This window comes from Phaenicophaeus curvirostris, chromosome 5, assembly GCF_032191515.1.
Source record: "Phaenicophaeus curvirostris isolate KB17595 chromosome 5, BPBGC_Pcur_1.0, whole genome shotgun sequence".
Classification (NCBI taxonomy): Eukaryota; Metazoa; Chordata; class Aves; order Cuculiformes; family Cuculidae; genus Phaenicophaeus; species Phaenicophaeus curvirostris.
Window position 1 is genome coordinate 3,542,108 of NC_091396.1, and position 12,369 is coordinate 3,554,476.

At 42.4% G+C, this 12,369-nt stretch overlaps 2 protein-coding genes across 2 annotated transcripts in view; one reads left to right on the forward strand and one right to left on the reverse strand.

Annotated features, from left to right (window-relative positions):
• Positions 1–12,369, forward strand: part of SHANK2 (SH3 and multiple ankyrin repeat domains 2) — a 515,992-nt gene that overhangs the window by 478,602 nt on the left and 25,021 nt on the right. The gene's annotated exons all lie outside the window — the stretch shown is intronic.
• On the reverse strand, positions 4,282–7,959 carry FADD (Fas associated via death domain). The gene is made up of 2 exons (XM_069857418.1): positions 7,436–7,959; positions 4,282–6,588 (listed from the first exon to the last, which is right to left on the reverse strand). The coding sequence occupies exons 1-2, from the start codon at positions 7,734–7,736 to the stop codon at positions 6,302–6,304; spliced, it is 588 nt and encodes a 195-aa protein (XP_069713519.1). The 5' UTR covers positions 7,737–7,959; the 3' UTR covers positions 4,282–6,301.

Sequence of the window (12,369 nt, forward strand, 5' to 3'; positions counted from 1 at the left end):
TTCTCACTGTGATGAAGATTGTCACATCCATTCACACTTTAAGCAAAGTGAGGAGAAAGGAGGAGATATTCCCAGGGAGAAAATCATGATCAGATGACCTACAGAGGCTGCAGGGATCACAAGCATCAGTTACGTATGCCAAGGAGCTCAAAAACTGTTTCAGATGTTGGCTAAGCACCAAAGCGCCTTGGTCACCTTCCCTCCCAGCACTTTATTCCATACTGAGTGCAGGATGGAAAACAAGGGTTCCATCCACAGAGTTACTCTTGCAATCAGCATCTTGCCTCACATTAAGGTACTCGTGTTACTGTCTTACTATGTTAGTCTAGCGTGAAGCTGAGGTGTTTAAATTCTTAGTCATTCATTCTGTCTTGCAAATAAAGGTTCAAAGTGAGTCAGGTCTGGACTGCTGGTAAATGTGAAGATCCAGGAAATGAAAGGAAAAAATACTGCATCGACCAAAGGGCTTTATAAATACAGTCATCTGAGATACACTGTAACATTTAATATCCCTTAAAATGCACAGAGCAGATGTGGAATTTGACATTTCCATTGAAAGAATCAGATGCTCCACAGAGATATGAAGTTCTTTAGCATCAAAGTGCAATTTTTTTGTGAAAAGTATGATTATGTTTTACAGAAAATGAGCAAGTCCGCAGTCAACAAGATCTCTAGGTGGTATAACAGAGCTGCAAGCAGCTGTTAGCTAGAAATGCACACTTTGTTGTTTTTAGCTCTAATTAATTTTAATTCATCCGCATATATATTAGCTACTTCATGCACAAACATGCAGTTAGATACACAAGTCTGAATTTTATGGTTCAAGCTGGATACAGAAATGGAAGCCCCATGTGCTAAACTGCTGGTTAGAAAAACACTGAAGATAGATGTCTTAATTTCTAGCCGGGCACTGTCTCGCACGCCTTGTCCCAGTGGGGCAGTGGAACCAAAAGGAGAGAAATTTAGTCCAGAAATTTCATTTTACATTGTTCTATCAGAGCACGGATTTTTGACATGGCCACTGACCAGAGACTGCAGCAAATCTCACCGTTAGTAACAGCTTCTAAATATTATCCTGGCGGCTGGCATAGGGAGAAGGTGGCAAGTTGCAGCCGTATATTGCATGTACTGCTGTCTACAATAGCAGGCTAACCAGAGTTTCTCACATTAGGGACTTTACAGCTGGAAAGCTGTAACTAAATTCTGCTCACATTGAGCATAACAAAGAAAAAAAATCCCTGAAACCATGGGCCCAGACCTGCCAGGCACTGCACCCTTTTAGTTCTTGTTTTCTATGCAAAATTTGGCAATGTGCCTGAAGGTGACAGAAAGCACCTCTTAAGGAGACCACTAGCTGGGAAAAGAAGATAAGCATTTAGCTTGATCCTTAACATATTTTATTCTTTTTTGTTTAACAGATGTGGGAACCTTTTTCTTAAAGAAAAAAAAAAGTGGTTTTTTTTTTTTAAAACAAATATTACAAATTCTGAAAAAGAATGGGGAAGAGATGAGCTAGTTTTGAGGAGAGCTCTAAAGTAAAGGCTGTAAATACCCAAAACCTACAGGCATTAATGACAAGAAAAGGCTTTTAACTTATTTTTTACAACAAACCTTTTTTCAAGTGTTACGTGCTCACTGTACATAAAATCTGCTACCAGGTTTGCATAAAAAATCAATTTACTTTTGTACAGAAACACAGTCTTCAAGCATCCCTTTGGTCAAATCTTAGTTTGTACACTTGCAGAATAGCTGTTAAAACCTTTTTAAAAGTTAGGCCACAATAAGAAGCACTCACTGATTAAATTCTGCAAGTTATTTTCTGGACTTAAGAGTCCTGCTGGGATCAATGGGAATAATGGAATTAAGCAGAAAAGAAAGCATTATAAAAATGGTGAACATTTTTAATTGCACGATTATTGCTTTACGTCCAAGTTCTATAAAACCAGGCTCACCTGTAAATAAAATCCCAACCACTGAAAATCCCAGCTTTACATCTCTGATGACAATGGTCCAATTTTATCTCCATGTAACTTCACAGGGCACAAGAGCCTTGTCTGACGACTTGAGCACTGTGAAGTAAATAAAAATGCCAGTTTGACAACTTTTTGAAGCATTAAGACATACAAAGTTGACACGTAGCTCCTAAGCAAAGGTACTTGCTACATTATATTGGAGCAATATAATGCTCCAATATTCTCTAGAGGTACTGTTTCTACACACCAATCATCTCTCCAGAGTCTTGGAGAATAAAGAGCAAAAAGCTTAACTTTGCTACAATAGCTGGTTACTTTGAAAGCTGTCTTAAGAACTGTGACCTGCTAGAAACACAGCATTAACCTTTTCTTTGACAAATGAAACCCTAAGCTGAAAGAACGTTACCATCAACACAAGAACTGTACACATAGCACATTTGGAAAATGAGGAAAAAGCTTTCGACTTCCAACACTGATGAAATCACGGGAATTCCTGAATTTAAACTCAACCAGTATTACCAACACAATGTAAAGTTTTACAAGAACAAACCTGTTTTTTAGTCCATTTTAAGAAATGAATGCGGCTGTCAAGAATGAAACAGTTGTTGAAATAGCTCCGTGGATGAAAGATGCCTATTTAATCATTAAGAGTGCCTCTAAGTTTATTCCATGCAGATTCCCACAGAAAAGCCTGCACTTTCCTGGCAGCTGAGTAAAGCTGTGCTTCCTTTTCCTCTAAACCTGCAATTCTCAGAACCCATTGCAACACACCCTCTTAATGTCAAGTAATCCTCAGCCATTTTTTTTTATGAAGACAGATTCTTCAGAAGTTCTTGAACCTTTACTCAAAACTCCTTCCCCTACCCCTTATTCAACCCCTCCACCCCCCAATTCCTATTTTTATTGTATACTGTTGAAACAGTGAACTATTTTCTGCTATTTTACCAGTGCATTTTTGCAATAAAAACACAATTACAAAAAAAGTAATAAACAGAAAAATATTTTCCATGATGGAACACATTTTAAAGACATAGGTGATCTGTGCGGGGGATGGGAAAAACAGCACAAACCCCTTTTCCATAATTGTGAAAGAAATTCAGTCAGTTATTAGTAATAAATTGAAAAACACTAGACCAAAAAGCCTGAATTAAGAACATGTTGAGCGCCAGAGGGAGCTCAGAAATACAGTGTGTTACCGAGCTTTTTGCGTTAGCAGACCTCATGAGGTAGCCAGTTGTTTTAGGACTGAAACAAAGGCTGAAGGAAATACAGCTGCTTGTGTTTGGAGAATGAAGAAAAAGGAAAACAAAGTATGGCTTTTGAAATATTCACGACAACCAATTTTTATGTGAAGAAATGTAATCAAAAGTCTAGAGAACTGAATTCTTTTAATTCAGCGATAAACAATTAAAAAAAACAACTGTAATTTGTGATATGTAATTGATATCTTAAAAAGTCATGCAAAGTGGCAAACAAGTGCTGGAAGGGTCTGTGAAGCACCATGGAAGAACAATCCTCCAAAACTAAGAGCTCTCCCAAGGTGATACTTTCAGCTCTCAAGCATGTTTTGATGTGTTGTTTTCTCAAGGCTTTAAGGAAACAGACTGTCAAGAGACCAGAAGGAAAATGTTTTAGTAAATCCTTAGAGGCAGATAGTCTTGCAGGGCCATCACAGAGAATTTGATTAAATGGGTAATTAACTTACTTGTCTTACCCCTTCAAAGCTTTAAGTGCACACTAACACCTCAGTGCCAGTAGATATATGGCAGAACACTGAAGCCTCTATCAATTTAACTCCTAAAACACATCCTCTAAAAGCCTAAACAGGTTTATAATGAATTGAAAATATAGCTTATTCTAGAACAAACACAACCACCTTACCACAGCACGAACAGCAGAGAGAAAATGAGGAAAACAATTGTAAGGGCCATATCCCAGAGGCCTATCACCCATGAATACGCTGCACTGTGGCTCAATTTTAGGCTCATGAGGGATGGCAGAGGACTTTTTCCTTACATTTCACTGCTTGACAGCATTCCAATGCTGCTCCTGCTAGAAAAAGTCAGCCTTTTTAGCACTTCTGAGAAACCCTGTGACAAGCTTTTCTGTTTCAAATGTTCCAAGAAGGGCACCACCAACATAACGACTGTTTAGCACCACTCCTGGCTTTACAAGTCGTCTTAACATTTGCCTTCTCCCAATTAGAGATCTCATCATAGACAGCAATCCCATAAAACAAACAAACAAAAAAAACCCAGTTCAATTCCTTTTGTTTTCAAGGAAGTATTTTTTAATGAAATCTGCACAAATTTATACAATATAAACTTTTAATTCAAGTTATAAAAATATAGCGATTTTTGTCCAAAATACTTAATTTGAAGATAAAAGACTGCTAATTGGGTTGCAACACATTCCTTACAAATGGAACCCTTTTCCCTTACCCTTCCCCTCCCAACAGTTTTTAATCAGCCCTGAGATACTGCACAGATTGATGAAGTGTAGGTCATTGCTTTCAGCCGCAGTAAAACATCCAGTATGTAGGAATCCTTAAAGAAACAAGAGCTGTTTATTTTCTGAGGCACAACGTTTCTTGTAGCTGATAAGTTCTGGGCTACAATTAAGAAGTTATTCCAACTGATTCTTAAAATACTCTGGTTATATGCAGTAGGCAGTATACTATCTTCTGTGAACTAGATATTTAGTATACCATGATTAGAAAATATTTGTGAGAATCTTTTAAGGAGAAAACTTAGAAGGTTCATATTACAGCAGTTTTCATTAACTGCAATGAAGTATTCAAGTGTGGTCACTGGAACTAGGAGCACCAACTGCAATAAACTGGAAAATTGTCCATGTCACAACATTTATGCAGAGTAGTAGTAGGTTATATGCTGAGACCTGGCCTTCACAGTAATGGCACCATGTAATAAGAACCTGAGAAGACACAGGTACAGTAGCAAAAGAGAAGCCTCTCCTCTTCAAAAATCTATTTAATATAGTTAAAATGATGTTTGCAGTAACAAACAATCCTACTCATTCAAGCAATCATTTCAGATAACTTCCCCCCCCCATCACATAGGGGATAGCTCCCGGAGGTCTCTACAACCCTGCATGTCCTGAAGCTTGTGCAATTTTTCCAGTCTTAGGTTAGGTATGAAGGTCATTTTTTGAAGCCGGCTCCAAACTAAAACTGAAAACTGAATCTGGTCTTGTTCATAAATCCTCTTTCCTCTGTTAGTCGCTTACAACCACTTTCAAAAAATGTAAAAGGAACAGCAATGAACTGAAAAACTGCAGAGGACTTAAAGAGCTATTGGATTTGGAGCAACATTTGAAGGGAACAAACTGGTGGAAGACAGTTGCTCTACACCAGATGTCACTAGAGGAAAACCCGTACTATGCATTTGCTCTAAGTAGGATCTCACATCCCTCCACTATAAATAACCTATCTGTTTTCTAGGATTTTCTTGCCAACATTGTAAATAACTGCAGCTAATTTACAAGGTGAGCTGCAACTTCCAGCAGACGCGACCAGACTTTGTGATATAGACTATGAAAGGACTTCTAATACAGAATCTTAAGACTTCCATGGCAGTAATAAGAGACCGCTGTAAACATCTGTGAGACACACGCAATTTTTTTGATCCTTTCAGGAGAACATTTCCTTCAGGACAATGAAGGCACTTGATACAAACTAGTTCATTTTCAAGTTGGGCATGTTTTCTGCCAAGAAAAAGGCACAACAACAGTTATCAGCCTTTTTGTGCTGCAATTGTAAAGCCTGAGGTTAGAGTTGTCTTAAGTCTCCTTTTATGGAGAGGAAATGCATTTGACAAATTATGGAAGACACAATCTTATGCTACTCAAAAAGAAAATCCTGTACACAACCAAGAGGTCCTTCCGCCTTTCACACTACAGTTACAACAGGCCACACAAAAACATTCAACGTCCCCATGAAATTTTAAATTCCAGCTGCCTCAGAAACATCCCATGGATGTATTCCCAGAGGACACACATCTGGAAAGTGCCTGCAGCAAAGCAAAGCTTGTTTTCAGGTGGATGGTAGAATGTGTGAGCATTTCTAAAAACTGGAGTTTAGATACTCCATAAATTAAAAAATCTCTTAAAGGAAGCATCAAATTACAAGTCATTGCCCAAAGGAATTAGTTTTTATGTTAATCCTCACCACAAATCAACCCATTAAAGCACACAAATTAAAAGCAGAACAATAACAGAACCAATTATACTGATTTTGGTGCAGGGATATAGAAGGCACTTTCACTTTATTCATCCACATCTGTGGACATGGAAATGTTTCTATATTGATTTCACCTGGTTCCAGTGTTCATCAGCTGGAGCTCCTGCTCAACTCTGTCTGCCACTAAATTCATCTTACAGCCCCGAAGAGCTTGTATTAAGTCAGTCACCTTTGCATCTTTTCCCTTACATTTCTGCCACTCTCGAAGTGACTGAACCAACTGTTCACGCAAATTCTGTGGATTGGCTGCCATTACTCTCTCCATTTGCACATCAGTAAAGTCAAGTTCTCGCATCAGCTGCTTCCATTCTCTCCCGACATTGTCAGATATTACTTTAATAGCTGCTTTCAGCCGACCTGAAATAGCATAAATATATTGTTAGTGATGAATTTATCAAGAAATACAGGAGAAAATTTTAAAAATTAGTTGGGGTTTATTTTTTTCCTAGCAAAATGCAACTACTCTTGCTACACAGCACACACTGTAAGTCACAACACATTCTGAAGAGGTGCTGCAAATACTTTGAATCCCAAGTACACAGCATAATTTCATAGCCATAGAATCACAGAATGGTTTGGGTCAGAAGGGACCTCAAAGATCATGCAGTTATAACCCCTCCTGCCATGGGTAAGTACACGTACCCCTGGATCAGGCTGCCCAAAGCCTGCAATCTGTGACAGTACCTCACCACCCTCACAGGATAAAAATGATTTCTAATATCTGGTCTAAATCTTCCCTCTTTTAGCTCAAAACCATTACCCCTCATCCTACCCCTGCACTCCCTGATAGAGAGCGCCTTCCAAGCTTTCCTGCAGATCCCCCTTAAATACTGGAAAGCTGCTTTAAGGTCTCCCCATAGCTTTCTCTTCTGTAGGCTGAACAATCCCAACTCCCTCAGCCTGTCACATCAAATTAATTTCATGTATTTCTAAATGACCATTCTTGAAGGGAAGAAATTTCCACACCAGAAAACACATTGCAGCATATATTAACCTCACGGTGTGTTTCCAGAGTACAACAAAGTCCCGTGGAACTGTCAATAGGAGATGCACCCTTGGCAGAAAGCTCAGCTACAGTAGACAACTGAAGGCAGCCGTGCTCCGGTTCTGCTCTAAGCACACCCACCGCTAAGGGATGGGTACAAATTGACTGGAGTTGCTTTGGTGGGGGGAGGAGGAGGGATTGAAAAAATAATCCACGTACGTTTTTCATGAGCATCTGGTTCGTTATCAGGCGCATTAACTTCTCCTTCCTCTACGAACTGCTTTAGCCGCAAGACCAAGTCTTCTCTTTTGATGCTGGTAAGCAAGCTTTCAAGAAAGGTTACTTTGTGTCTCGAGAGCTGCCCCTGCTCCATGAGGATGCTGAAAAGCTCCCTGGCGCTTTGGACAGACTCCAGCTTCTTTTTCCCAATTTCACCCCGGCAGAGGAACTTCAGGGAACCAAGCTCACCCTCCGACAAGTTCGAGGAGAAAGAGTTCAGCAGAGCCAGAAAGGGATCCATGGCGTCGAGGCCTCCGCCCCAGCCACTACCAGGCCCAGCCAAGACGCAGGCCGCGCGGGAAAGCTGGAGTGGTCCCGTCCCCACCCTTCCGGGAGTGAGACGCGTTCTCTGTTTTCACTTAGCGACGAGGAAGCCAGAGAGGACGGGGAGACCCGGGGAGGACAGAACAGCCTCGGCCCCGCAGCGACCACCGAGCGCTGCCTCCGGCCCCACTTCCCGCTCGCCGCCTTGCCCGGAAGTCACGTGACGGCAGCAGGGTTCCCGCCCCCAAGTCACGTGACGACGTCCGTGCCCCCTCCGGCCGCCAAGTCACATGACGGCGCCAGGGGGCTCCCGTTCCCAGAAGTCACGTGACTGCGGCAGTGTCTCTTGTGTCTCTTCCCCGCCCGCCGCTGCCGGCCTTGCCCGGAAGTCACGTGACAGCGATGTGCCCGGAAGTCGTGTGGCCGCAGCGGCTTTGTGGCCGCCCTGAGGGGCCGCACGGGTGGGGAGCGCTTTGCCCGCCGGGCGCTGCCCTCTCGGTTAGGCCGGTTTTAGGAGTCATAGAATGGTTTGCGTTGGAAGGGACCTTAAAAGATCGTCCAATTCCGACCTTCCTGCCCCTGCCAGGGACACCCCCCAGTAGATCAGGCTGCTCAAGGCCCCATCCAGCCTGGCCTTGGACACCTCCAGGGATGGGGCAGCCGCAGCTTCCCTGGCCAACCTGCTCCAGCGCCTCAGCACCTTCACAGGGAAATATTTTCTTCCTAAGATCTCTGTCTCCCTTCTTTCAGATTGAAATCCTCGTTCTCGTATGTAATTGAGTTACAGCAATCAACTAAAAAGTAGCTTCTGGAATGCCTGTTCTTTTCCTGGATGAAGAATCAGAATGATTTGGGTTGGAAAGGATCTTAAAGCTCATCAGGTTCCAATTCCCCTGCCATGGTCAGGGACGCTTCCCAGTGGATCAGGCTGCTCAATGCCCCATCCAACGCCCCATCCAGCCTGGCCTTGAACACTTCCAGGAAACGCTCTAAAAGCTTTTAGAGGTGAAAGGGTGGACAATGCAGGATAGAAAACCAGAGGGCGAGCCGAGCTTGTTGTGGCTGGTGTGCTGGAGGAGGAGCAGGGCTAAGTCCCCACACCTTGGCCTTCTCTGAGCCCTAAGTTGAGAGAACTGTAGCTTCCTCTGTTTAATAGAGAATTATTAGCCGCCTTATAAAGCACCTAAGCCTACAAAGATTTTTGTGGTTTTTTTTGCAAAAAGGAGACCAAGGTGGCCAACAGCATCCTGGCCTGTATCAGAAACAGTGTGACGAGCAGGAGCAGGAAGTAGTTGTGACCCTGTGCTCAACACTGGTGACACTGCATCTCAAATCCTGTGTTCAGTTTTGTGCCCCTCGCTACAAGGAGGACATTGAGGAGCTGGAGTGCATCCAGAAAAGGGCAAGGCAGCTGGTGAAGGGGGTGGAGAACAAGTGTTATGAGAAGTGGCTCAGTGAGTTGCGATTGTTTAGACTGGAGAAAAGGAGGCTGAGGGGAGAGCTTATCACTGTCTACACCTGAAAGGAGGTTCTAGCATGGGGGCTGTTGGTCTTTTCTCCCAAGTAACGAGTGGTTGAAAGAGAAGAAATGGCTTCAAGTTGCACTAGGAGAGGTTTAGATTAGCTACTAGAAAAAATACTCACTGAAAGTGTTAGCCAGTACTGGCAGAAGCTACCCAGGGAGGTGGATGAGTCACCATTTCTGGGGGTATTTAAAAGATGGGTAGATGAGCTGCTCAAAGTTCTGTTGTAGTAGTGGACAGGTACCTTTGGACTTGATGATCTCAAAAGTCTTTTCCAACCAAATGATTTTATGATTCTAAGCATGAAAGGACTCACTCGATAGAGAGCAAGAAAGGCTGCATCAGAGCCCCACTCCCAAAGAAACACTGCTCTTCCTGCTATGTCCCTCACTGGCAGTTGCCTGGGAAAGCAGCCTTTGTCTTCCCAGCCTGGCCTCAGCTGCCCTGGGGATCCCAGGCCTTTCCCTGGAAATACAGGGCTTGCAGCCTGAGCTTTGTTCCTCACAAAGATTAACTGTGACATGAAATAACTTGTGACTTTTTAAGAGAGAAGAAATAGGGCAAATGTTAAGTCCCTGTATTTTAAATGCGGTTTTTATGCAAGGTGAAAGTTTGTGAACTGCTCTTAAATGGGAACGTTCAAGTTCATCCCATTGCTTGATAGGTCCCCAAAGTTCAGAAGAAACATAGTTGTTTGTCTTCACAGGCCACGTAGGTGAATCCTGAGCATGTTCAGGATTTTCCTCATTCCTTCTGTGAACACTGGAATGTTGACTCCCCAAGCTACCCCGTTACTAAATTGTTTCCAGCATAGCCTTTAATTTATTGTTGTTGCAACACACAAATATACTACAGTCCTTGTCATTAAAAGATTGCCGTCTTAGATGCACGAGCTTACCATTTTCCACATCTACTTCTCCAGTCTCACTTTACAACATGAGGAGCAACAACTGTTCCTAAAACATGGCTAAACCTCTCACAAGCGCAAGCCTTACTTAAATGAAACTGCTGGATCTCTGCATCTTGTTTCAGTTTGTTACACAGCGCTGGTCTTCCATGTGATTAGGAAAAGCGTTATACGGAACTGGCTACACATGTGAAGTCCATCTGTGTCCCCACAGCACAAGAATATGAGGAAACGTGTATTTCATTCTGAATACAAGATCTGTTTCCCATAAAGATAATCCTCCCAGGTTATATGAACACTGTGCAACCTCGTCTCTTCCAAGTGAGCATTCCCTTAAAATAATTCCTTTTCCAATAGCATTAGCAGTATTTTCTTTGATTTTTTTAATAAGATATTTGCAAAATTCACAATAAATTTGGGACTTCCATCAGCCTTTCTCCCTTCTCCCCCCACCTTTATGTTCCTCATCCAGGAAAGATGACGGGTCATCTATCCATGCCTGCCTTAAAAAGCAGCTCACAAGCATATTGCATGGGGCATCCACAATTTCCCAGTGCTTCACCACTCTCATTGTGAAGAAATTCTTCCTTATGTCTAGTCTAAATCTGTCCCTCTTCAGTTCATACCCATTGCCCCTAGTCCTGTCACTACAAGCCTTTGTAAAAAGTCCCTCCCCAGCTTTCTTGGAGGCCCCATCCCTGGAGCAACATCAAGGGAGATTTTAAAAGGTTCATAGAAATATAGCAGCCAGCGTCCACACTGATGTACGAGGAGGTGTGAAAGCAATTCTGTGCATCAGTGTAGTTCTAGGGAGCCTAAATTAAACGTGGCACTAAACAATACAAATCATCATCTTATTAAGATCTAAGTTATTGCTTAAATGCTTTTAAACTTAATCCTAATGCTTGGCATAGTGATTGAGTTGTCCCTGCTACTGTGTCTGAATCTGACCTGTTAGCTCTACTTCAACACATTCTCAGAATATCCAAGCAACTTGCTTTCCTCCAGTTATTTCCTTTGAACGTCGTTCATAGGGCTTTAGCAAAGAAAGTATTTGCCAAGGTCGACAGATCATAACCGCTCCACATCAGAATAAAACTAATAGAAATGATTTATTAGACCAGCTCAGATTTCAGTGGAAGTTTCCCAGATACTTAAGATCCAGTTCTTAATCAAATATTAATAATTTGAGGCAAAACAATTCCATGGAAAATGCTGCAGAGGGAGCTCGAAGCCTGGGAGTGTTTCAAACTGAGCTTTTTGACTTCATGGTCTTGGCTGGAGGAGCAGAGCAGAGAGAGGAAAAAAAAAAAAAAGATTGATTTCTGGTGAGCCTCCAGTGATTTGTCCCTCACCAGGACATTAAGGCACTAAGCACCCATTTAGAGGCTGTGGACATGGAACAGCAAAGCTCGTGGCTGCACTTTGCGAGGCCTGTGCACCATCACAATGTGTGAATAAACATGGGATGGCTGAAGGGTTGCTTGGGAGGGATCATGATTCATTATAAGAAGGGGTATATTAATCCATATGACCTGATTAGTAATCAGTTTGGTAAAATATATGCGATGGTACTGAACCACAGGTGACCGAGATGAGTTTGCATGGAAATTTTGGAAGATGCTTTGTGTTTTATAGCCAGGGCAACTTCTTTCCTCTAGCATCATACTCTGATCTGCTCTGGGGCTGTGGAAGTGTGTGGCAACTACTACAGACACTGCAATTCCTCTGATGTAATCTGATTTGCTGTTAGTGATCATTAACAAGTATGTGAGTTGCTGAGTCTGCCTTTGCTGACTGTTTTCTCTTACTGTCAGGCAACTTACTCTTGATATGACAAAACGCTTGCTGTGAACACTATCTTGCCTTCTGTTTTCAGCCAGCCCCTCTTCCCAGGAAGGGATGTGCTTGCAGCCTGCTGTTGACACACCAGAACTAGTTTCAGTCTAATTATTTCAGATGCTGGTTGCAACATAGCTGCTTCAGCACAGTACATGGCACACTCAGATCTAAGATAGTAATGCACATATTCGAAGGAACCTCTCTCCTTTCTGAGGCCCATAGTGAAGGCTGCACACACTGATAGAGTTTCCAGCGTTAACACATGTATTTTTCATTTTTGCTTTTGTCCTGACCTACATACCCGATGCTTTGTGTGTACTTTGCCTAGCTTTGATAGG

Coding starts and splice junctions, on each gene's coding strand:
- FADD (XM_069857418.1), bottom strand. CDS start 7,736: ATGGATCCCTTTCTGGCTCTGCTGAACTCTTTCTCCTCGAACTTGTCG. Junction 6,589..7,435: donor ACCAGATGCTCATGAAAAAC/GTACGTGGATTA, acceptor ATGCTATTTCAG/GTCGGCTGAAAGCAGCTATT.